This window comes from Urocampus carinirostris, chromosome 9 (assembly GCF_059441175.1).
Source record: "Urocampus carinirostris isolate Australia breed hairy pipefish chromosome 9, RoL_Ucar_1.0, whole genome shotgun sequence".
NCBI lineage: Eukaryota > Metazoa > Chordata > Actinopteri > Syngnathiformes > Syngnathidae > Urocampus > Urocampus carinirostris.
In genome coordinates, this window is record NC_142357.1 from 36,482,085 (window position 1) to 36,506,442 (window position 24,358).

Below are 24,358 nucleotides of genomic sequence, written 5' to 3' on the forward strand. Positions count from 1 at the left end.
TTTGTAATTGTTTGACCTTTTTATTCTTCCCCCCCGAAAAATCTTTAAGGCCGTTTTTGGGAAAAAAAGAAAGAAAAGTGGTACAGATATTTGTGTAGATCAGTCCAATTCCACATGAGCAATATTTCTTTTCTCACCATTATCGTCACACAGGTTTAAATCGTTCAGCAATCGTCCTCAGAGGGGAAAAAAAGACAGGATTAACAATTTTTTTATCGTTTTCTCACGATTATCGGGCACACAGGTTTGAATTGTTCAGCAAACATCCTGAAAAAGAAGAAATAAAGAGATTGCCCATTTTCTCTTTTTGCCTTACGGTTATCGACAAGGCAGTCACACAGGTTTGAATCGGAAGGGGGAAAAAAAAAAAACAGGATCACCAATGATTTATTTTTGAGCAAGTCATGCGTTTGACCAAATAGTGATCCAGAGCAAGAGGTACAAAGAAAGAAGGAAAAAAGTCACGTTTGTGCACCAAGGAAACAATCAGCATGGACAAGATGCAGCCTGGTAGAGTTAAAAATGTAAAAACAGTTCCATTTGGGTTTCAAAATAAAACAAACACTTCTGAGTGATTTTTGAGGGGAATGCTAATGCTAAAATAGTGCAAACTCACATAGATGATCTATTTATTTTTTCCACACCAGTTTTTTTTTTTTTAATTTAGAATGAATCTGATCATTTATTTTTAATGACTGAATAATGGGAACTTGTTTTGGTTCCATGTTTGGTCATTATTTACCAAATTAAAAGTTCTTTGGGGGCAAAGAATCAGCGAGAAAAACGGACATTTCAAATTAAAGCTATTTGCAATGTACCGAGTTGTCGCGGTATTATAGTCTCACTTCTTACAGCATACAATTTTTTGAAAAAGCAAAAACAAAAATTTGCTTCACTATGAACAATCTAAAAAGCAATGGCGGACAAACTACGGTTCTTTGATCCGGCCTACTATAAAAACCCTACAAATTAAGAAAAAATGTGTACCCAGCGTCCCTTTGTTGTCTCCTCCATAAAGATATCTATTTTTAGAAAAATTCTGTCCATGAATAAGGTAAATATTTTGAAAAAGTGGATTTTGTCTAGGGCAGCACGGCGGCACAGTCTGAGGTCATGAGATCGAACTTCCTGTTCGGAGTTTGCATGTTCTCCCCGTGCTTGCGTGGGTTTCCTCCCACATTCCAAAAACATGCATTTCAGGTGAATTGGCTGGTCCGAATTGTCCCAAGGTGTGAATGAGCGAGTGAGTTATTGGCTGGCAACCGGTTCAGGGTGTCCCCTGTCCACTGCCCGAAAATAGCTGTGATGGGCTCCAGCACCCCTGTGACCCTACTGAGGATAAGCGGTGTAGATAATGGATGGATGGATGGATGGATTTTGTCAAATGGATTTTATAACATTTTTGTTCGATTAAGGTATTTATTAAAGTCATGCAAAAGAAAACACTTTTAGGTCATTGTTTTAATCCTTATCGAGTGCTTAAACGGACCGTGTGTATTATTTAGCGCCTCCTAGTGGTATTTATTTAAAAAAAATATTGGTTTAACAGAGCAAAAATACACGAGCTGTTACATCAACACACAGGTTGTTTTTAAATAATCGTAGGTCAAGAAATTTGATTTTACACAAGACGAGCCCAGCCTGGAGAGGGGCTGACCTAAGTGTCAGCCAACTTGCTGCTACGGGTACTCGAAAAGATCAAACACACGGCGGAAGAAAAATGTTGTGTTTTGGTCACTTTTGAGTCTCCATAGTTTGTATTCTTCCTTGTGCTTTTTAGCACTCGCTTTCGATTGCATGACACTATAAAGCAACATGTGGTGATACAATGATACACGCTGTCCTTTTAATAAAAAAATACATTATTTGGTTTAGATTTTGAGGGTTTAGAAGTCTAAAATCAAATATAATATGCAAATATAAATATCAACATGTATATAACGATAAATCCATTATACATCAAAAAATATATTTTTTCCCCATGCATTACAAAGGCATCGGATCAAGACCATATCGGCATATACAAAAAAAAAATGAATTGGGTTATTCAAAAATAAGGTCTAAAATAATTATCTCGTATGGATTTTAAATTAAAAAAAAAAACCTTTTTCGGGAATGTCTAGTTGTAAACCTCTTACTTGTGTTTCATTTTTAATTTGAAGATTCATTAACTTGGAGTTACTCCTCCTGGCTTTGCCCCTGTGCCATTTTCTAAACTTAATGCGTCCCAGCACTCAAAAAGTTAGCCTAATCCTGTTCTTAAAAGGTGGGGTTTGTCGCTTGAGTATGTGTTGACAATGCCTCACTTAGTTCAAAGAGCCTTTTTGTCCCACGTGCCTATCTTCCTTTTTCTTACTTTTGTCATATTTTAGCATGACGCTGAAGGAAAAAAAGTGGGAGTGGTTGAAGGGTCAGAGTGATATCACGCGCGTGGTCGTGGTTTTCTTTCATTGTAGGATGAAAATGGTGAAAGTAAGAAAAGGGCCGTTTCAAATACAAGCCGAACATCAAACCCCAAAGGATGAAAAAGAGTTAATCGAGCGCATCTAAGTATTTCACATACTTGCATGGGCATCAAAAGTACCTGCAACAATGATTTCAACCAGAAGATAGCGTCATCAAGTAAAATATATTTAAAGTTACATACACCACCTTTAGGTTCAAAAAATGAAATAAAAGTGAAAACTAGTGCATAATTGAGTGATTTATCAAAATTATTATTTTTTTCTGTTGGTCGGGGACAAAAAAACAAGGTTGGAAAAAACGAATGCACAACAACCAAAAGGGACTGTTTTGACATTTTCTCTCTTTTTTTAAATATCCGGTTGAATAAATAAGCCCGACGTCAGGGATTCAAACCAGCATCGAAAAGGAGACGGCCGATGCTTTTAAAGCTACAGAACTCATTTTGCATAAAGTCTCAAGCGTACACACGCACACAAAAAATGACACAGGTACATTCAAAGAAGACGTTTTCTGTTGTTTCCTGCGGATTTCAAAATAAAACCTCAATCGTTTGCCACGATTTGGGCGTGGCTGATGCAGCCGTCAATCGTAGACCAAAACAATTTTACACATGGTACGTTTGCCGCCATACGTGGATATAAAAGCACATTTCAGAGAGGAGGACTTATAAAACTAAAACCGTGGTTTTTTTTCATAGGTCGGATGCGTGGTCCGTCAACATGACGAGTCCTCGATTGGTTGATGCTCGTTAGCTCCGCCCCCCGCCCACAAATACTGTGTCCTCGTTGAAGCGCAACAAACCTTTTAGCGTCCTCCTCGTCAACCAATCCTCAAACAGAGATTTCGTACGTGGTCCCGCCCACGCCAGTCACCTTCTTGACTCCGCCTCCCGGCTTAGATGCGCTGTGATTGGCCGTGATTGTGCGAGAGGACGACCTGCGGGGCACAAGGCGGCAATTTTGAAAATCACATCCGGCAGAATGAGACATAACTGAAGCTGTGTTTGGAATTCTCTCACTATATGTGGATTTTGATGGAAGGGTCATTACAGTCCACAGATGAGCAAAATTGTTTTTTTGTAGAAAAATACTGAGTTAAAACCAGTTTATCTGTGAATTTCGGAAACAAAAAAAAGATACAATAATTGTTACTATAATAGATGAATCACTCGATTATTCTTTCGATTTATCGGATTTCTTGAGGACATTTTAAATTTCCTCCTATTTATTAAAATATACAAGTTTCGGATAGTTAGAAAATTAGTGCACAAAAAAACCTGAATATTTCATTATAAAATAGAATAAGAAAATTCAAGTTTTGGTCAATTAACTTGACAATATTCATTTAAATGTATCTCATGAAAATTGTTACTTTGTTTCGTGATCAACAGTCAAACAATACAAAGTTGAAACTGTCATGCCAACTTTGTTTGTAATGATGTAATGTTCAATTAAAAAAAATATTTTAAAAAATGTTCTTTTTAATAAAAACAGTCTTGGCACCCTCTGCCAGACGAAAGTGGTACTACAACTCAGTGTACCCCCTTATTAGCATCGACTTGACGAAGTTAGTGACTTGCAGATTACATGACACAACGACTCAATGTAATAAGGTTCCAATGCTTTTAGTAATTAATGTTATTGATTAGTTGTTGCAGCCCTAACTCCTTGTACCCTCAGTTACTATTCATTGTCTGGCAAATTCACCAATCTATGGTCTCGCCATCGAGGAGATCCTATTATTGTTCTACCCACATTAGGCTATATGTCCTGTGTCATTTCCTGTCATGTGTTGTTTAGTTAGAGCTAGTATGCCTGCATTATAGTTCATGGTCTCGCAATCAAGGCTCTGTAGTTAATGTTCTATCGGAGATTGGGATTTTTTCTTTTTTTGTCTTCTTTCCATCAAGTTAAAGCTAATGAGGGTTTCAACATATTCGTACAGTCTTACGTTCATGTTTTGTTCAGTAACAGCTAGTGTGCCTGCATTACGTTTCACGGTATAGTCGCCATGGCACTATCATTGTTCTATCCACGTGCAGGAATAAGTTGTTTTACTTTCATGTTTTGTTCTGTTAGAGCTGGTGTTTGAACAATAGGAAGTATGTTCTCTGTTCATCCTCCTTTAATGTACTTTCAGTAAGACCTAGTGTGCCTGCGTTAAAATCCATGGTCTTGTTGCCATTGCATTCGCATTGTTCTGTCTACATGTGGGAGTATTTCGAGTGTTGACTATCATGTTTTGTTCTGTTGAAGCTGGTTGGTGTTGGACATTATGTAGCTGTTCTGGGTACATAGGAGTATGTTCCCTGCATCCTCTTTAATTTATGTTTTGTTCAGTAAAGGCTAGTTAGCATGCATGCATTATATTTTATTGTATTATCTTCATGCACTCTAGTTGTGGTTCCGTTCACGTGAGGGAACGTTTCGCGTCGTCTTACATTAATGTTTTGTTCAGTTACAGCTAGATGGTGTTGGAACATGATGTAGTTGTTCCACCTACACGCAAGCATGTTTCCTTCTACATCATGTTCCCATCTTCTCCTTTTCATGTTCAGTTAAAAGTGTTATTTTTCCAAACATTCTGCATTGTCTAACTTTCATGTCTTGTTCAGTAATAGATTTAATATACTGCATAGCCTTTAATGTTATGCTAATATACCGTAAGTTGGCGTGCCAGCTTGATATTTCATCATCAAGTTTGTGACACTGTTGTTCTGTTCACATGTGGGAATGTTTCTTGTGTCGTCCTCCTTTCATGTTGTGTTCTGTAAAATCTGGTTTGTGTTGGAACATTATGCAGCCGTATAAAGTGCTTTTATTTCGAGGAATTAAATGTGTTTGTATTGTGGTAGAGAGAGAAAATATTTAGGGTGAAAAAGCCACAAATAGTGAAAAGGACCAGATTCCAAACACAGCTCTAAAAATCTCTCATGAAACCGGCAAGACCTTCAAGGTTGGGGCAACAAAAGTAAAAGTAGACCAAAAAACGATTTCATGCCTGCATGCTCCTCACACTAAATTTCTGTCTGATGAAAAGGAAAACTCACAGAGATCACGAAGGAAGAGGATGGCTGACACAAAAAAGACGGAGATTAGGACGAAAAGGGAGAAAAAGGGGACGGAGCAAGCCGAGACGTTACTCACTGTGGCGCCTGAAGCCCTCCTCCGACTCCTCCCCCACCCATGCCCCGAAGCTTGTGTTGGGGCCCCGCTTCCCCGGTGTAAGATTGCGACTTGCCCAGGGAGAGGCCACGGGGCGGCGGGGACACGGGGGGAGAGCGGGCCCCTGGGGTCCCCGACGACGACGCCGAGTTACGCAAAATCCGAGAGCAGGCCGAGGAGTCGTGGTTATGCTGGAGCAGGTGCAGCGTGTCGGGTGGCGGGCTCACGGCGCGCAGGTAAGCCCTGTGCGGGGACGAGAAGGTGGCCGAGCCCTGGTGTAGATGCCCCTCTCTCTGCTGGCTGAGCTGAGCTGAGAGGAAGGGCGACGTGTAGCCCTGCAGGGGGGACGCTTCGGGGTGGGCTTTGAGGAACTGGGGACGAGGCTTGGGGGGCGACAGTTCGTGGGCGGCCGACTCAAACTCGGGGCTTTCGGACGGGGTCAGCAGGCTGTCGTAGGACAGGCTGCCGTTGCGTGGCGGGGTCTGGTTGGCTAGGCTTTTGTAGCTGGTGTCCGTGGTGCCCTCCGAAGGCAGCGTGGCCAGGGGAAGGTTGGAGGCGAGCGCCGACCGCAGGCTAGAGGAGTGTGAACCCCCGCCCGATAGGACCAGGGATGACGGGTATGAAGTGTGGGAGCGACCGGTCAGGGAGTAACCCGATGCTCCCCTACCTACACCCCCCTGGCCCTCCCCTCTTTCCCCCAGCCCCCGGGATCCCCCTGCCACTACCGTGGCCCCATCCAGGCTGCTGGGTTCCGAACGGTAACTGGGATGGCGGCTGGAGTGGAGGAGGGAGGGAGACGGAGAGTCCAGACTCTCTCCGCGCATCACCTGAGGAGAGCAGAAAGACAGATATAGCGGGGAAGGAGGGGGTTGAAAGAGGGACGGGGGGTCGTGATGAGGATGACAAGTGAGGAGAGGATGAAGAAAGACCGACAAGTCCCACCTGTGTTACAACCAGTGTTGGGATTAACTTGTTACAAAGGAACATGTTCCTGGTGTTAGGCTTCTCAGATATTAGATAGAAACATTAGGCTCCCCCGCGAGGTTGCTGTGACCTGTCCTTGCATGGTGTCTTCCTATCTAAAAGCATTCTTGCACACTATATTCAGTGTGAACCACTTAAGACTATTGTGTCACATCCGAGAGGCTGAGTCGCACTAAATCCCTTCGGCGGGTGGCTAAAACAGAATAAGACTAGGGAATATCTCATAAGAGGGAATTCTGCAAGATTCAAAGCGTTTATTGTCATGTGTACAGCAAAGAACCACGATTCCCTACACAATAAAATTCTTACTTTGCTGTCCACACAGTTGCCAGCGTAATAAAACTATCTATCTATCTACCTTGGTCATATCCCTCAAGAGGGGTGACCGACAGCAAGACAAACACATACAATAACAAAGAAAATTAAAAAGGTAAAAAAATAGCAAAAAAACACACATTTTTTGGACCACGGCCAACTCAAATGCCCAAACACCCAAACAAGTGAAGCACCTCGGCACCCAAGTCGGTCATGCTTTCGTCCCTCCAGATGAAACGGGACACAAGAAAGTGGCCATGTCGGGTCAGGGTGACACAACACACTCTTCTGTTAAACAGCAGGGCCCGACAGCTTTCGCTGGTTTACCCCTGCCGCATCATACGGGTGCCCTGCCCATCCCTTAGAACGCGTCCAAACATCCCACTATCCTTTTACAACATCTCTTCACTCATTCCTATCACCAACAAGACCTCTAGCTTCCACTAGATTTAGACCTCTTTCCTGCAGTGCACTCATAACACCATCCATCCACATCAATCACGGTCTACCTCTTGGTCCCCTTCCATTTACTTATGCTAACATGTATACATAAAAGAATATTATGAATATTAAAAATATAAAAATACAAGATTAACTCAAGATGAGTTAAGGAAAAAGATAAATATAGGATAAATAGGATACTGTAGTCCATTATGCTGAAAAGGGCTCACAGCTGTGTCAGTAATCCGACAAGGAGGGGGGGTTAATGCAATCCGTTTTTAATGAAGTAAATAGGACTGGCTCCCCACTAGTTCAGGGTGTCCCTTGCCCACTGCCCAAAGATAGCTGTGATGGGCTACAAGAGCCCCGCACCCCCTGTGAAGATAAGTGGTACTAAAATTGGATGGATGGATGAAGTCACTAGTAACTGTAACAAAAGTCTTTTTTTCCAATAACGTGCCCAACACTGGTTACCACAGGATAAAATTCTGAGAGGCAGCACAGAAAACACAGCTGGTCTAAGGGAGTGGCGGTTTGACAGTGGGAGGGGGGAAAACAGGCGGTTGGGGGGAATTGGGGCTGTTGGATGCTGTGCTCTAATCCAGTGTTTCTCAACTGGTGGGACGCGGACCCGTTTTGAGTGGGTTGGAGCTCTCACGGACCTTTGCCTTTGCAAAGTAATAGGAAACCGTAACTGAGGGTCAATTACTCTACTTAGGAGTAGATCAGTGGTCTCAAACACGCAGATGATCGTTTGTGTCCCCCATCTTGAATAAATAAATAAAAACTTGTTTTGAAAAACCTTTTTGTTTTTAAAGTTGCTTCCCCAAATTTTGAAATGTTCCACTCGCTGACGCCATCTTCTGGCTTAAGTTGTCATTGCAGCGTTTGTCGAGCTCCTTGTGTGGCGCTTGGGTAAAATATTCCTTACCTCTTTTTGGGGGTTGAGGTTGGCATTTGGACTGTATTTCAAACAGTCCTTTTCTTACGTTCACCATTTTCACGTTACACTAACAGAAAACCGCAAGGACAAGCATGAAATCACTTTTCACCCCTTCCCTCACCACTCCCCCCTTTCATGTTTCCTAATGTGTTCAAAGTCGACAACGGCTCTTGTAAAAATTAATGCAGATAGGCGTGGTGGAATAAAAAGGCTCTTTGAACTCAGCTGGGCATTGAAAACACATAGGTGATAGAGAAAATATTCTGTTTTGAACATTTAAAGGTCATATCAAACAGTCATTTTTTTGGGTCATTTTCATACTTTTGAGTAATATGTTCTTAATACATACTTACCAGCACTTTTTTTCATACTTTTTATACCAATTACAGTGATACGTCGGTCCTCAACCATAGTGCGTCCCTGGTTGTCGGTTGAGTACCGACATTTTTTTCCCCATAGTTAAGTACTTTAATCCGTTCCACCCATAAAAAAATACCTAAAATATTAAGAAAACGTGGATCTTAACAACATTAAAGACCCTAACCCATGCCTAGTAAGCCTGATGGATGTCTGTTCTATGTTTGAATCTTTCAAACCAACCCCAGCTTACTTTAAAAGTGAAGGAAGTATCACTTTCACCACCACTTGTACCAGTTGTATATGGCAAGCGCATTTTTGCAAATAAAAGCTTCACTAATGCTATCCCCCGCCAACTCCTTGTCTTTGATAAAGATTAGAAGCAACTTTTCCTTTTCCATGAAGCATTTCCCTGGTAACCGCTGTCACTCCCATTGCCACATCAGCTATCTTTATCGCTTCTCAATGTTGATTTGGGTGGCGGCTTGTAATTACAGTGGGATGGTGCGTCCTGAATTCAGACCAGTTGAGAACCACTGCTTTATTCCGTCATCACACTACAGGAAACATTGACTGGTCGCAACAGGCACTGATGCCGAACGTCAAAGACAAGAAATGGGAATAACGAAATATGTCCGACGACGCATTCCAGTCGATGCATTTCAGGGTGGGGGGGGGTAAGATCAACTCGAACAAACAGACTGGAGGGAAACACACATGACGCTTGCTGAGGACTTACGGATCAACCGATGGCCACTGAGTGATATATTTAAAATAAATTTAAAAAGAAAAAAAAAGAGGGGAGCTTGCTTTACCTAATGCCCATCTTTTTTTACAAAGCCACACATTTAGATTTCGTTTTGTATGGAAGCCCAAGAGTGCCAACATAAAATAAAAATGAACTTTTAAAAGAAAAAACGTATCCAATAACAAGCAATTACATAAAAAAGTCTATTCGTCATTCAAGTAGCGCCTTGCTACTATGTAATATGTACTTACTATTCATTAACACCTTCTAATTATTATTTTTTTTATCATCTTTTTCCTCAGAATTGTTAAATGTAAAAAAGAAAAACTTTACCTGATTAAGTATTCAAATTTAATTCAAATAGATTCATTTAAAGCATAAAAATATTTTTTGACTCCTGCTGCAGTTAAAAAAGTAACATTTTCATTCAGAATGGCATTTTATGGGATGTCAATCAAAGTGAATGAGCCTGTGCTCAATGCTCTAGATCGATTGCTTTTCCTGGACATTTGTCGTGTCTTTAGTAGCCCGCCTCCCATAGTTTGACAGCAGAAAAAGGCCACCATGGAAAACGGTATAAGAGATACATTTTAGGGTTTTAATAAAACCACGTACGCTCGATTGCTTTTCCTGGATTTGTCTGCCACGTAGGACCGTCTCCTTTGCTTTGATTGACAGCAGGAAAAGAGCATTAAGGAAAGGAGTGCTTACAAATAATAACTGACTTTGTTAAAATGCTATTTAAAAAAAAAAAAAAGAAAATAAAACCAAATATGATCGCTTTATTTTTCTGGACATTAGACATGTCCGGTAGCCCCCCCTCCTGCTTGATTGACAGCAGAAATATATTTTTTTTTCCCTTTAAAAAAAACAATGTAAATTAAATAATTTGGATTATTATGAAAACATTACGGTATGTTCTTAATAATAAAAAAAGATACGATTTGTAATTTATTTTTATAAATATTAAGGGCTAAAACTTTGTTTTACTTCAGAAAGTCCTTTGCCCAAAAGTTTTATTTCAGAACACCATCAGACTAAACAACGACTATTATTGTCAAAGTCGGTGGGTTAGGCTTGCGCTTGATACTTAAGATTGATTGCTTATCCTGGACATTGGTCTTGTATGTGCTGCAGCCCCACCCCGGTATTTCGATTGAGAACATGAAACAGCCATCGTTGAAAAGACGTTTTGAAATAAAAACAAACTATTCCTTTAAATAAAACCATGAAAATTTAACAGGAATATGATCAAAACTATGATTTTAATTAATTTTATTTTTTTTTCATATAGATTTGGAAGTATATTAGTAAGTACATATTGTCTGATAATGGAAAAATTACCCCTAATAGATTTAATATATTTTAGTCAGCTTGGATCTCCTGGGCTTCAATACTTTCTTATTAAAGAGTATCAACCTATCTGAAAAGAATACCTTTCCGGCATGCGTGTGGGCACTGTGGTTTCTTCCCGGGCTGTTGTATGCAGGTCGATACTTGTACATGGACTGCATGGGCACGCCTTCCGTCAACAGACTGCTTTCTACAAGTAGGGAAAGAAAGAAGTTAGCCGTAGGAGAATAAAAAAACAACTTGAGCTCAGATCCGAATTCCGAGCGAGAGCCTTACCCTCGGCGTCGCCGCGAGGAAGTCCGGGATACCGAAGCTCCGGTTTAGGAGGAGGTGGCGGCTCTGTGTCGGCTGACTGGCTTTCCATTTGATCCAGGCTGCTCTTTGACTAAAATATTGAAAAAGAAAAAGAAAATAAACCCTATTTTTATTATGTATTGTATACACAGTTAAGCCACGATAAAGAATAAAAAAAAGTGTCTGAAAGATTAAAACCAGTCAACTTTGAATACACAGCTGATCTTAGGGATGTTTAGCAATTCATGAAAAATAATGCCTTTTTTTTGAAAATCAAACTAAGTCAGAGCTAGGGAACCTTTTTGTCATCAGAAGTGGTGATCAAATAGTGATTGGACTCATCGGTAATAGAAGAATGTTAACATTCCATCAAAGTAAAAAGTGACAAAAAAAGAAAAAGAAAAAAGAAGATATGTTCTCTGCACATGGCGGCGACGAGTTGAAAGCTCAAATCCAAAAGGCAAACAGAGTTAAGGTAAGGAATTCTTTTACAATCAACATTTGATGAAAGAAAATTGACAAAAAATAGATGTTTTTTACCCCACATGAGGGCGATGATTTCGAAGCTTGAATCTGAAATTCAACCCAAGTCAGAGCTTGCTAGATTTTTCGATGTCCCCCACATCAAACACTGCTTTAATGAAAAACATTGCAACCAGACTTGGTGATCAACTGTTGAAGTCAAGTCATGTTTATTTGTAAAGCCCTTAATCACAAAGAGTCTCAAAGGGCTGCGCAGACCACAGATCATTGCAAACAGCAGACTATTATGACATCATCCCCTGATCTAAAACCTACATGAGGGCAAGAAAAAACTCAAAAACCTCAACATGAAGAAAATGAAGAAACCTTGAGAAGGGACCGCACATGAGGACCAGGCTGCAATGGATGTTGCAATAACAAATAATACACAGATATTGTCAACATAAAATATAGGTTATTCATATGCTATAGAATAGAAGTGTGTTTTAAGCCTAGATTTAAACAGTTCAAAGGAACTTTGCTGTGTTGCAGAGGGGTTTAGCATACCACCAAAGTAAAAAAAGAAAAAGAAAAACCGAAAAACAAATTAAGTTATAGGTAGAGAAGCTGTTTTCTGCCAATTAACCATGTCACCCTCCTCAAACCCGGCTGATTCAATGGACAGGATTGGTGATCAGCTGTGTTGGAGGAGGGAAACTAGTGGCTGAGAAAGACCAGGTTTTCCTACAACTGGTCTAGAATGAAAGAGTCAAATGGAAATAGGATTTGTATAGAGAAAAATGATGACAAGAATGTCGCAATAATTTTTAGGTCCTGGTTTCAATGAACAACTCCTGAGAAGACTTCAAATATTTATGGAAAAAGAGAAAAGACCTTTGTTGATTTTCTGGCCTAAAGAGCCAGGATTTTTTTTAGGATATTCATAGAGTCATTTAAATACCGTGTGGAGATCTTTTATACTTACTCTTGTGCTGTGTCGATCATTCTGGATACCATTGTCCAGCACTTTAGCTTCTAGCTGTGCCTCGGTGAGAGGCGGCCTGAGGAAGGGGGGCTGGATTTCCACGGTCTGAGGCTTCCGGGAACGACCCGTATACCTGCAAAAACAACAACAAAAACATAGAGGTTCAAGAATATAACCAAGATGTATTTTTATCATTTGAAGCATATAGCCAAAACCTGCCCGTTTCTCTTACAGGCAAACACAGAGGTGCTGATGCACTTTTATCTCCTCTGGTTTAGGAATATTGTAATTCCCTGCTCTCTGGACTCACTGAAAAGTGTCATAGGTAATTGTCTTTAATCATGTAATGAATATAACCTTTGTCTGCCCATTTCTCTCTTAGACAAACAAAGAAGTGTTAAAAGACTTGTATGTACTCTGGTCTAAGTGATTTAATTCCCTGCTCTCTGGATTCTCCAAAAAAGAATATCGGAAGACTGCAGCTGTTGCAATGTGGGCTGAAGGATGGGATTTCATTATACCTGTTTTAAGACAACTCCATAGGTTCCATGTGCATTTCAGGATCTATTTTAAGTTGCTTTTATTGTTTTTGATGTCTTTTTAATTGCAGTAAAAGGGGGACATTTTATTTAAGCACATTTCACAATAATTCATTCAGGAAACCAAGTTATTATAATAGAGTATTACATTATTATTGTTGAATATATTCATATCAGATTCGGTTTAACGCAGTCACGCGACATATTTGTACAAGAAAAAATAATCAAAATAGGCTTAATATGAATATATACCCCCCCCCAAAAAATCTAAAGATTAAAATTTCTCACCGCACCAGCTGATTCAACACAATCAAACACAACAAGATAGAAACAATAGGAGAGAAGGGAATGTTTGGAAATTTGAAAATGTAAGATTGACCTTGGTGCCAGCGAGCTGCAAAGTACGTGGGAAATGTTCCTCACACAGCCGTTGGTGAAAGGGTTAACACCTCCACGGAATTTTCCCGTCACCTAAGTGGGACAGAAACAACATCCATTATCTTTTTTTTTCTTTTTTTAAATGAAAAACATTTTTGCACGCACTTGCTCATTTGTGGTCCGACCCCTCGCCACCAGCACGATATGGAACCCAGTCAGACCAGCAACTGGGACGAAAAACAGACCAGCGACACACATGACAGCCATACTGGTGGCAGATGAGTTAAGGGGACAGCCTGACCCGTGACTGAGATTGGAATTTTCAGTTCATTTAAGGGAAGGATACGTGACTGCGGCGTGCGGCGTGTCGAGCTCCTGGCGGTGGTGCAGCACGTAAACGAGGCCGAAGCCGAAAACGTTGACGATGTGGGTGGTGAGGGACATCAGGAAGAGGAAGAAGTAGCGATAGTTGCGCCTCCCGATGCAATTGTTCACCCAGGGACAATGGTGGTCAAAGTCCTGACAGAGGACAGTTGGTTTGGAAATCAAAGACACAATCTCAATTAGAAACTTCAACAATGATGTCATCATTCCAGGTCAATCAGTCTTTGGAAATTGATTTTGGGGGGAAAAAACATTCAATTATTGGTTTTAGAGAATTTCATTTGGTTTTTAATACAGCGATTTTGTTCAAAAAATAAAATCGCAGTTTGCTTCTTGTTTTCAAGGGAAATAAATATTTTTTTTTAATGTTTTTTTTTTATTTTCTACCCATTGATTTTGCAAATAAAGTTATACGTTCTATAACAAATATTTAGCAGGAATAACCCAGTTTCCTCCAAGATAATAAATCATAAAAATTTACCAAGGATCGACCTGAATGAATGATTCCTGAATGAAATTGGTTTTTCAGGGGCCGATATAGATACTGATTATTAGTATTAGTATAAAAAGGAGGCAGATAACCATCATTTGGAGCCTGATATTTATTTGCAGTAAAAGTTTAAATATTGGCATAAGATTTTTTTAATAATGCAAAAACAAATAAAGAATATATATTGTAAACTCAAATAAAACTAATCGCTCCCTGAAGCTTTTTACAGTAAATTAGAATTTCATCACAACTCGCATGAGGAATCTTTCACCTAAACCAAAAAACTAACAGTGTAGGAAATAAAATAAGGCATAGCAGTAACTCGCATAAAGGTTAATAAACGTAATATCTCCCTGATTCTTTTTTTTACAATTGTTCATAAAAATGTCAAAACAACCAACATGACTTAAATTAACTTGAAAATAATGCATCAAAATTTCAACATGAATGCAAATTGAAGTGTAGGCTCTCCTGTTTTAGAGCCAGATTGACAGACTAATGTTACGGTAAAAGCTAATCACTCAGCCTTCCAGTTAAGCGTCCTTTGAATGCTCTCTCCCAATCACAAACACACATGCTTGAGTGACGAACTAATGTTACAATAAGAGCTAATATATCAGTCCCCACCTCAAGGGGCTTCCCTAAAACAAGTTATCTACACTTTTTACATTTTGAAATCTTAATATTATCAGCGGTCTTGATTCACAGGCACGTCGGGATTTAGGAGTTAGCAGAGCTGCCTCGGTTTACTCCGCTATAATGTCATTATTTCTGCTTGAATGGCTTGTCGCTTATATAATCAGAAGGCGTGGGATGGGTAGCGTCAGAGGCAGGAGAGAGGGTGAGAGGCCATGCTGCATCTGAACTCAAATAACCCAGTTCTAAATATATTTAATTGGCCAGTTGAATGACTAAATGATACTGGTTGGTTGAAGGATACCAATATCCGTCGAAGTATCGTGCTGATAATCGGTCGACTTGTAGTTTTTGCACGTACCTCTACGCAGTTGTCGCAGACGGAGCAATGCGAGCATCTTGGTGGTCGGTAGAAGCGACAGGTAGAGCACCATTTCATGCGCACCTGGATGCCTTTGATCTCCACCGTTTTGTAGAGCGGAGCCCGGAAATCGTCTTCTTTGTCCTCGTCCTCCTCCGCTATCGAGCAAGCATAATCATAAGACCAAATAGGCGCCGAAACATTTTCCTATGGAACGCTGATCGAGCCGTCTTACCTCGAGGGAAGACCCCCGGATCCATAAACGTGGCCATACAGAAGTTGGCCAGAGTGAAAAGGAAGATCACGGCAATATAAATAGGAACGACCGGGGAGAAATACTCGTAGAGCCAAGGACAGCTGGGAGGTGCAAAAAAATAAATTTGTCACTTTCACAAAACAACAGTTCTCAGAATCTATTGTTGAAATATTGAAATGAGTCACTATAACCCAGGGTTCTCCAACCTTTTTAAAGTTGAGAGCTACTATTTGTTACTAGTTAGCGCAAAGGGCACCCAGTTTGAAATGTATTTCTAAACTAACAATTTATCATGTAATTACTTTGTCGTTAATATCTTATTACCAGGTTAACTTGTTCAATAACAAGGATGATTACCATTGGCAGGTTTAGACGTCAATCCTTTATTTGCTACTTTACTAAGCGTGCAATGAGTTAACTGAGCTGGCAGTGAACGAGTTAAATACCACAACAAACAAGCTAGTTCATAATTAACCTGCTCAATGAACCAGTTAGTTTGTAACTGATTTCCTTATCTAATTAACTACCAATAACGCTGAGAGACATCAAAGATCCATTTTGAATACAGTGCCAGTGACTTGAGTAAGATGCCAATCAGCTGACATTGGATGTGATAGGGTTAAATTGACTCAGTCGACCACTAAAACAATATTTTTACGAGAAAATCCCGATGACCCAGTACTGGTGAGATATTTTCTGGTCTGTGGGTACCACAATGGAGACCCCTGTTATATCCCATATTAATTTGTGTATAACGCACATTTTCTAGGGTGCGCGTTATACTCAAGGTTTTCCCGGTACCGTATTAGTGCAGTGTTTTTCAACATTTTTTGAGTCAAGGCATGCTTATTTTTGGTAGTTAATCCCAGAGCACACTGTATGTCTAAAATGTTTAAAAATTAATTGTCGGAATGAGTTTCATGCTTTTTAAGTTTCAATTGACAGTCCTAAGTTTTTATCTCTGTGGTCACCATGGCTACAACAGTTTATTCATATTTGTTAATAGTTTTGCTGGAATTTTTGATGTTATTATATTTTTAACCTGTTTTCAAGTTTTAGGATTTTTTAAACTTTGTTTTATTTCTAGAAAAATTTGAAAAATAACACTTAAAAAGGGAAAAAAATCCCCACGACCCAAGTGAAGGTAAGTTGTGCGGAAAATGGATGGAAGGATGAGCAAAAATTGTTGTCAATGGAACTTTATTTTCATTACGTTCTGTTTATTCATTTAATTTAGTAAAGAAAGAAATACTGATTAAAATCATGCGAATGGTTTTAACTGTGTTCCATTTACTTTATTATCAATGCAAAGAAAACGTTGTACGACAAAACAATTAATTAAATATACTACCGGCTATAAAAAGAAAAAAAGTAATGTGCTGCCACCTCCTGATATTGATGAATGGTACTGTTACTAGGATAAGTACTGGCAGAAAGCAATGGCACGTTTTATTTAAATAATGTGGCACACTAGTAAAAGTCTCACAGCACACTGGTGTGTCCCAGAACAATGGTTAAAAAACACAGTCGAAGTGCAATAATTGATCAGTCGAAAAATATAGATGAAATGAAATGACCTGCATTTATATAGCACTTTTCAAGTCAATTAAGACTTCCCAAAGCGCTTTACACATTTACCCATTCACACACACTCACACACCAAACCGGCCGTGCAGCCATGCAAGGCGCCAACCTGCTTATTGGCGGCATTTGGGGTTCAGTGTCTTACCCAAGGACACTTCCGACATGTAACACGGAAGAGCCGGGATTCGAACCTTGATCTCTTTATCCCAAGACGAGCGCTCTACCTCCTGAGCTAATGCCGCCCACACAATGGCAAAAGTTTGGGTGCAACGGGAATCGAACCCAGGTTGTGGGGGTGAGCGCAGAATCCTAACTAGACCACCAGCGATATAGAGGACATCAGCAAAGGGATCTGTTTTTATCTCATTATCACACTATTTCTGGTCATAGTACCAGAAACAAATGTTAGAGAATGGAGAAAACAAAGTTGTCCCGAATGATACAAATAAACGCAAATAAGCACGATGAGGAAAACAACTCTTTGCTGTAGCTGCTGATGAATCGGACTCTTAAGGACATGGAACAACTACAATGGAAATTGTATGTTGGTATTGTGTTCACAGTTTACGTGGGCAATGAATGGTTTTAATCTTGGGCACACGTATTCAACATTTGTCACTTACAATGCTTAGTTTGAGTTGAAAAATAGTGAAACAAAATATGATACTGATTTTACTAAAAAAGTTAGGAGTGCTTTATATACAAATAAATAAGGTATTTGCTTCTTGATATAATCACATGATTTCTTGATATATCCATTCATTCAGTTGTTATTCAGAGGTGCTTTTAGTTTGCAGTCAGCAGGAGGACTTGAATATATCAGTACTTGCGAGATCTGGTCTAAACAAAGGGTTGGAGTCAAGTTTTGTTGTTCACAGTCTGCCCTCCTAGTATATAAGTGATTGTCATCCAATTCAATGGGATATTTGTGAAACCATCCAACCTTGTTCTGTACATCACATTGTCCGAAATCTTCTGTCAAATAAAAATCAAAGCCGTGTTACTCAAATCCAGCTCCGCCCCAACCGGATGTAAAACGAACATGCGGGGTAGGAAAAGTTATTCCTATTTTACTATCAATCTATAAGTGCAAATTCTTCAGGATTCGTGATGGATTCAAGTTCTTGAGAAGCAAGTTAGTCTCAGTTCGGGAAAAACAAACCTTACAGTGCATTTGTACTGTACATTAAATAAGATCAGCGTGTTGGTGGGTCGGGGTGACTTACGTAAAGCAGAAGAAGAGGGTGGTGGATCCCACCAGGAAGGTTGTGGCTGCCGACACTGGAACATATCGGCTGGGTCGGAATGGCCGGGGAGGAGCCGAAACTTGGGCGCCCACTCCTCCCCCGACACCCCCAGTGCTGAAAGCCGACATCGGAGACCCAAGACCAAAACCGAGGGAAGCCTATCTAATATCTATTATCTTCTAGCAGCTATTAAGAGAGATATGGCGTAGTTTTTGTTTGAGAGAGGCCATGGGTTGACCTGAAGCGCACTAAATTCATACAGCAATACACAGTTACACTACTAAATATGCAAATATAAAATGTTCTATGTGGAATTATAATTTAAGCATAAAAAGGAGCAATATGTTACAAAAATAAGGATAGAAAACTCAATATTTTCTGTATGGCTTCAATGTCTGTTGAGGAGATGATCAAATCGGAACTTGAACACCCAGCTTGTGCTTACAAAAGCGCAATCTTGTAGACTTCTTTTTAAATAAAATGAACTTGTGCTTGAATTCCGATGATCAGGCTTGCACAGAAAGTATGAAAATAAAAGATTAAGCAGATGAAGAACCAGGAGGCGCCGAGGAGATGCACACAGATGGAAACAGGCGGAGGATTGAGCACAGTTGCTGCTGATTGTCCCGTGAGGGGGGCTTTTTTAGGCACTGGGGTGGGTGGTAGGGCGTTGTTGATTCCACACTGTCTGATTAATTCCAAAATGAGTCTCTGGAAAGTTGCTTCAATGTACAGTAGTCTTTAAAATACTCCAAGGAAGTCCATGCCTCAGTATCGATGACAACGGGAAAGGAAAAATAAAAATCTAAAAAATAATAATAAATCAGCTCATTTCTGTGCACGTTCCTGCAACATCACCGCATTCGTCCAGGCTGGGATGTGGAAACCTTTCCCACCTCCACGCTTTCTGCACATAATTCTCCACTCCCATGGTGCAGCCTTGAAAAATAGCCGCCAGCAACATGGCCGCTACATGGTCTGAAGCGTGTCGGTCCTTAAAGCTTGATCTCGTGATCTTACTCCTCCACACCTTGTGACGGCAGATCGAAGGAAGCTAAAAACAAAAAAACAAACGTGAATATGAATGCGGCCCTTATTTATCGCGAAGGGTAACATGATGCTGGTCAAACAAAAGCGGCATTTAAAGGCTTGTCTTATCGCAAGAAAATACTCGAATAGGAGTCGCTGCCAAAACAGATCTTGAAATTCAAAGAAAGATATTTGAAAAAGCTAAGCTAAATATGTCACATTTCTTTCAAAACGAAATTACGGTACAAATTTTGTCAGGAGTCTATGACACATTACTTTGTTTATTTGTACTGTATTAATCCGCTATGGGTCTCAAAGCTTGCAGCATTGCTAAAGGGAGAGCAAAAACTCAATAACCATGCAAACAAAGCTCACGATTCTTAAGAAATATAAAAAAGGCACAAGCATGGTTACCCAAGCTAAGTTGCATGGCCCTTACCAATCGGCAATGGATTATTATTGATAATGCCACTATTAAAGCCACACTTGCAAATGGAAGTTTTCAAATCCATTTCATTTTAATACACCTTAGCTGTCTCCTCCCCTCTCTGCGACCACCCGCTACTCCTCTTGACCAGGTCAAATAAATATTATTAGACAGTGTACATATCTATTACACATAAGTAGTACTTACTGTATATTTGCTTGTTATTTTATAGTTTTTCATGGGGTAACGGAGGTTCCAAATGGATTACCTAATTTGAATAAGTTTAAACAGCTTTCAGCAATTCCTTTGCATGAATCCTATCCATATTCAGTAAATTGCCATGTTTTTCTCCAACCAATGTCAATATTTAGAGGAACAATTAACAAAATTTGTTTTCCAAATTACCCTCCCAAACTTGGTCCAATCATCGTAAAAGATGTAAAACCAGTGCATTCAAATACTCGAAACAGCTTTCCGCATTTTATTTCACCTAAATCCCTTTTAAAAAATATTCGCCTATAAACCCACTTGTCAGTTGAAAAACTAGTTCGTAAAAACAGTGAAAACAAATCTGTAGGAACTAACATATTCTGATCGTTTGAACACAGACCTTTTAAAAACCTGAGACAGCATTTTATTTTAGTTCAATTCTACCTCAACATGGAAAGTATCTATTTTTTAATTAAAGCAATGTTTTATTCAAGATTTAGTAGAAGTACTTCAAATATGTATTTCCTGTTAAAGAAATCCCTTGCTGTATTGCAGTTTACTTTTACTTTTTTACAGTTCTGATATTTAGTGGATTTTCATTGCGCAATGCATTGTGTTATGGAGCAGAAAACACCCAGCAAATGCAATCACAGGGACAAGTTGCGGAGGGTTTTGTGTGTGTGTGTTGGGTGGGACTATGTGTGTACGACTGTGATAGGGTGGTGTATGCTGTCAGTCAAAGTGCAGGGTGGGCACACAAGCCAATGGGTACACACAAAAGAAACTGCAATGCACAACGACAGCTAGAATTTTAGCTGCTTGTTTCATTGAAAATAAATTCATCAATTGCGTCAGACTCCTACAAAAGTCAGAAGAGAAGAAAACAATGGCGATCACCAGCGGATGCTTCGTGGATTGTTATCGGGTCTGGCAAGAGACTGACGTGGCGTGGGGAAAGATAACAATAGCGGGGCAGCAGGTCCGGCCTACTGCTACAGCGAGGCTATGTAACAACTCTGACAAGCCACCCCTGCCGAGACTGTATCTTACCAAAACCAGATCCATGACCAATGAAACGGACGACATGGAGCTGCAATTTGTGGGAAACGACTACATTTGAGACTCTTATATTTGAATCATCATAAATACCTGGCTCACCCCAGGATTCCCGATTCTACTGTGCAGCTAACTGGCCGCTCCCTACATCACTTTCTTACACAGAAGATGAATCCCTCCAATTTTGTTGTAGTATAGTATAGCGACAATAAAGGCCATTCAATCAACTGCAATTCTGCGTTGTGTGTTTTTATTTTTAGATCTATAGTTGTTACTTTGATATAGTCGTCTATATTCTGTTACTGATATCTAATATATAAGATATCGTTTTACTTCGCGAGTTTTCACAATCGAAAGGCTTTTTTGGAACGCAACCCCCCCCCCAAAAAAAAACAAGGGATTATTGTATCTAAATAGCAGAGTATTGCTGCCATAATCCAGTTACAATTGTTGTAAAAGATGTGAAAATATATTTCGGGAACGGAGCGTTCAAACATTTGAAACAGCTTTCAGCATTTTATTTCGCTTAAATCTTATCCGTTTTTGTAAAGTTTTTATCCTACCAATGTCAATATTCAGGAGAAGAATTACTAAAATTCATCTCTGAGTAAGCAAATTATAAATGCTATCAGGCGGTGCTGTTGTGCTGATGTAAACCTGATCCAACTGTTGCAAAAGACGTAAAACCTGTGCGTTTAAATACCATATTCAAAACAAGTCAAGTCATGTTTATTTGTAAAGCCCTTATTCACAAAGAGTCTCAAAGGACTGCACAGACCACAGATTATTGCAAACCACAGACTATTATGACACCATACCCTGATCTAAAACCTACATGAGGGCAAGGAAAAACTCAAAAACATCAACACGAGGAAAATGAAGAAACCTTGAGAAGGGACTGCACATGAGGTCATCCCCCTTCCAATGATGACCAGACTGCAATGGATGTTGCAATCACAAATAATACACAGTTTTGTCGACATAAAATATAAGTTATTCATAAACTATGGAATAGAAGTGTGTTTGTGTGTGACAATTATATTATTATTATTAAAGCTTTGAAAACTCTCTCGGTGTACCGTCTTTCTTTGTAAATATGTCTAACCATGTATAATATGTATTTGCAACTGTATATTTTTGTAATGTATTTATTTTAGAGACTTATTGTGATGTGTTTTCTACGAGCTAATCAAAAAGAAGGGGCGGAGTAAACGTAGGCTGACGGGAAGTGCGGTGAAGCTGAGTTAAATCTGTTTGTTGTTGCAGCGGACAATAGTGGATACCGGTATATATTTTTCCCACCCTTAACTTTGGAAATATACATTTTTTTCATTGGATTACTTTCAACAGGACCCGGACTTTAAAGGTCTGCATTAAATTCTAATTACAGGTATCCTTTTCAGTTCATGTTGACGATTGGGGTGTTTGAGTTGTATACTATATTTATAGTTACAATCGCGGCACCTAGTCAAATTTGGGATAAGCTTTTGACTTTGCTACATGTTTTAATGTGGGCCCATGCGGCTTATATACAGGTGCGGCTTGTGTAAGGACAAAACCAATAATGCCCGTAAAATGTAGTGTGTGCGACTTATAATCAGGTGAGCTCTATAGTCCGGATCTTACGGTAATTTGAATAAGAAAATGTATTATTCTACTCCATTATATTTACATGTATTTTTTCCTTCTACAGTGAACGTCCGAGCGACTTCATTTTTCAACTTTTTTTATAATAAACCTCATTCATGTCGAGCAACTCAGAGTCTCACAACAAAATGTTCATTAACAATATATATGATATAAGGAAACACATGTACAATATAACATGTTAAACTACATAAATAAACATGTTTGAAAAAAAAAGATTTTTTTGTATTTTGTAAGGAAAAATACGACAGTTTTTAAGGGCCTGGAGCACACTAAATTTTGGGGACCCATTGATCTCTGTTGGGACCCATAGATTTTTGAGCATGCGAGTCCCCAGGACCCATCACTTCTCATCTCATCTCATTAGCTGTACCGCTTATCCTTATTAGGGTCGCGGGTGGGCTGGAGCCCATCCCAGCCATCTCCGGGCAGTGGGCAGGGGACACCCTGAACTGGTTGCCAGCCAATTGCAGGGCACATGGGGACAGACAACTCACTCGCTCAGTCACACCTTGGGACAATTTGGACCGGCCAATTCACCTGAAATGCATGTCTTTGGAATGTGGGAGGAAAACCGGAGTGCCCGGAGGAAACCCACGCAAGCACGGGGAGAACATACAAACTCCGCACAGGAAGTGGACCCATCACTTTTCAGAGGTAAAATGAACACTGGAATTTGATTTTTCTTAAATCCTACTCACTTTTAGAAAATCTTCACCAATTGACAAACTAGGTAGTTGACAAACTAGTTCTAAAAAGAGTGGAAACGGATCTGGTAGAAACAACGTAATCGAATCGTTTGCCCACGCCCCTAACACGGAATCAACCGAGTTGGGACGAAACTGTTGATGACACTTTGACACTGTGTCTGCTGTTAATCATCTCACCCCCACATAGTTCACCCCCCAACACTATAATGCATGTTAATCCCAAAATCTCTGCGACGCCCGTCATGTCACCGCAACAATTCACAGCTCGAGATAACGGGCACGTCATCAATCGTGCAATAATGCAATCATTACCACGGTTAAAAAAACAACTATTAGTCGCAGTTTCTTATCAATATGCATTTTGATCACCAATTATATTTTACAATGGATAGCTGGCGTGGAACAGGCCAGGGACAGTCGGCATCATCATGAAATAACGTAATCAACCACATGTAATTAACGTAGCGTTACGTAGCATCCCGATCAATAAATTAACGCGTTTTTTTTACGTAATACGTATTCAGTGTTTTATTTTTTGATGCTAACCTTGCCTCGAAAGTTTTGGCTAACGGAGTTAGCCGAGCCGCAATTATACCTTCGCACGGCAACGTCAGGTTTAATCGAATATTGAACAGTATCTGTTGTTATTTTATAAGAATATAAAGCAGGCGTACCTTGAAAGGAAATAGTGAGTGTTTTTGCTGGCGGATGACGGCAGTTTCGGTCCAATTTTAGTTAGCCGCTAGCAGAGCTCGTCAAGGCCGACAACGGAATCCCGGAAAAGGAGAGTTGGAGGCTCCTCCTCCCAGGTGGGGCCGACAGCCAATCAGAAGGCAGGAGGCGCGATTGTACACTTTCTTACTTTCTTCGATTTTGATTAATCTTATTAAAT

The 24,358-nt window shown here is 39.9% G+C and overlaps 1 protein-coding gene across 2 annotated transcripts; it reads right to left on the reverse strand.

Moving 5' to 3' along the window:
* zdhhc5b (zDHHC palmitoyltransferase 5b) lies at positions 1 to 24,275 on the reverse strand. Of its 2 annotated transcripts, XM_088343615.1 has the most exons (13): positions 24,141 to 24,275; positions 18,367 to 19,441; positions 15,536 to 15,657; positions 15,301 to 15,458; positions 13,776 to 13,948; positions 13,595 to 13,697; positions 13,431 to 13,522; positions 12,513 to 12,645; positions 11,048 to 11,156; positions 10,855 to 10,961; positions 5,613 to 6,457; positions 5,516 to 5,539; positions 1 to 3,402 (listed from the first exon to the last, which is right to left on the reverse strand). In XM_088343615.1, the coding sequence occupies exons 2-12, from the start codon at positions 18,513 to 18,515 to the stop codon at positions 5,521 to 5,523; spliced, it is 2,010 nt and encodes a 669-aa protein (XP_088199741.1). In that variant the 5' UTR covers positions 18,516 to 19,441; positions 24,141 to 24,275; the 3' UTR covers positions 1 to 3,402; positions 5,516 to 5,520. The 2 variants fall into 2 exon arrangements, with proteins under 2 accessions (XP_088199741.1, XP_088199740.1); XM_088343614.1 differs by lacking the exon at positions 5,516 to 5,539.
* Between the last annotated feature and the right edge of the window lie 83 nt (positions 24,276 to 24,358).

Coding starts and splice junctions, on each gene's coding strand:
- zdhhc5b (XM_088343614.1), bottom strand. CDS start 18,515: ATGTCGGCTTTCAGCACTGGGGGTGTCGGGGGAGGAGTGGGCGCCCAA. Junction 12,646..13,430: donor TGCAGCTCGCTGGCACCAAG/GTCAATCTTACA, acceptor TTGTTTTTGCAG/GTATACGGGTCGTTCCCGGA. Junction 6,458..10,854: donor CCCACACGCATGCCGGAAAG/GTATTCTTTTCA, acceptor TGCTCTCCTCAG/GTGATGCGCGGAGAGAGTCT.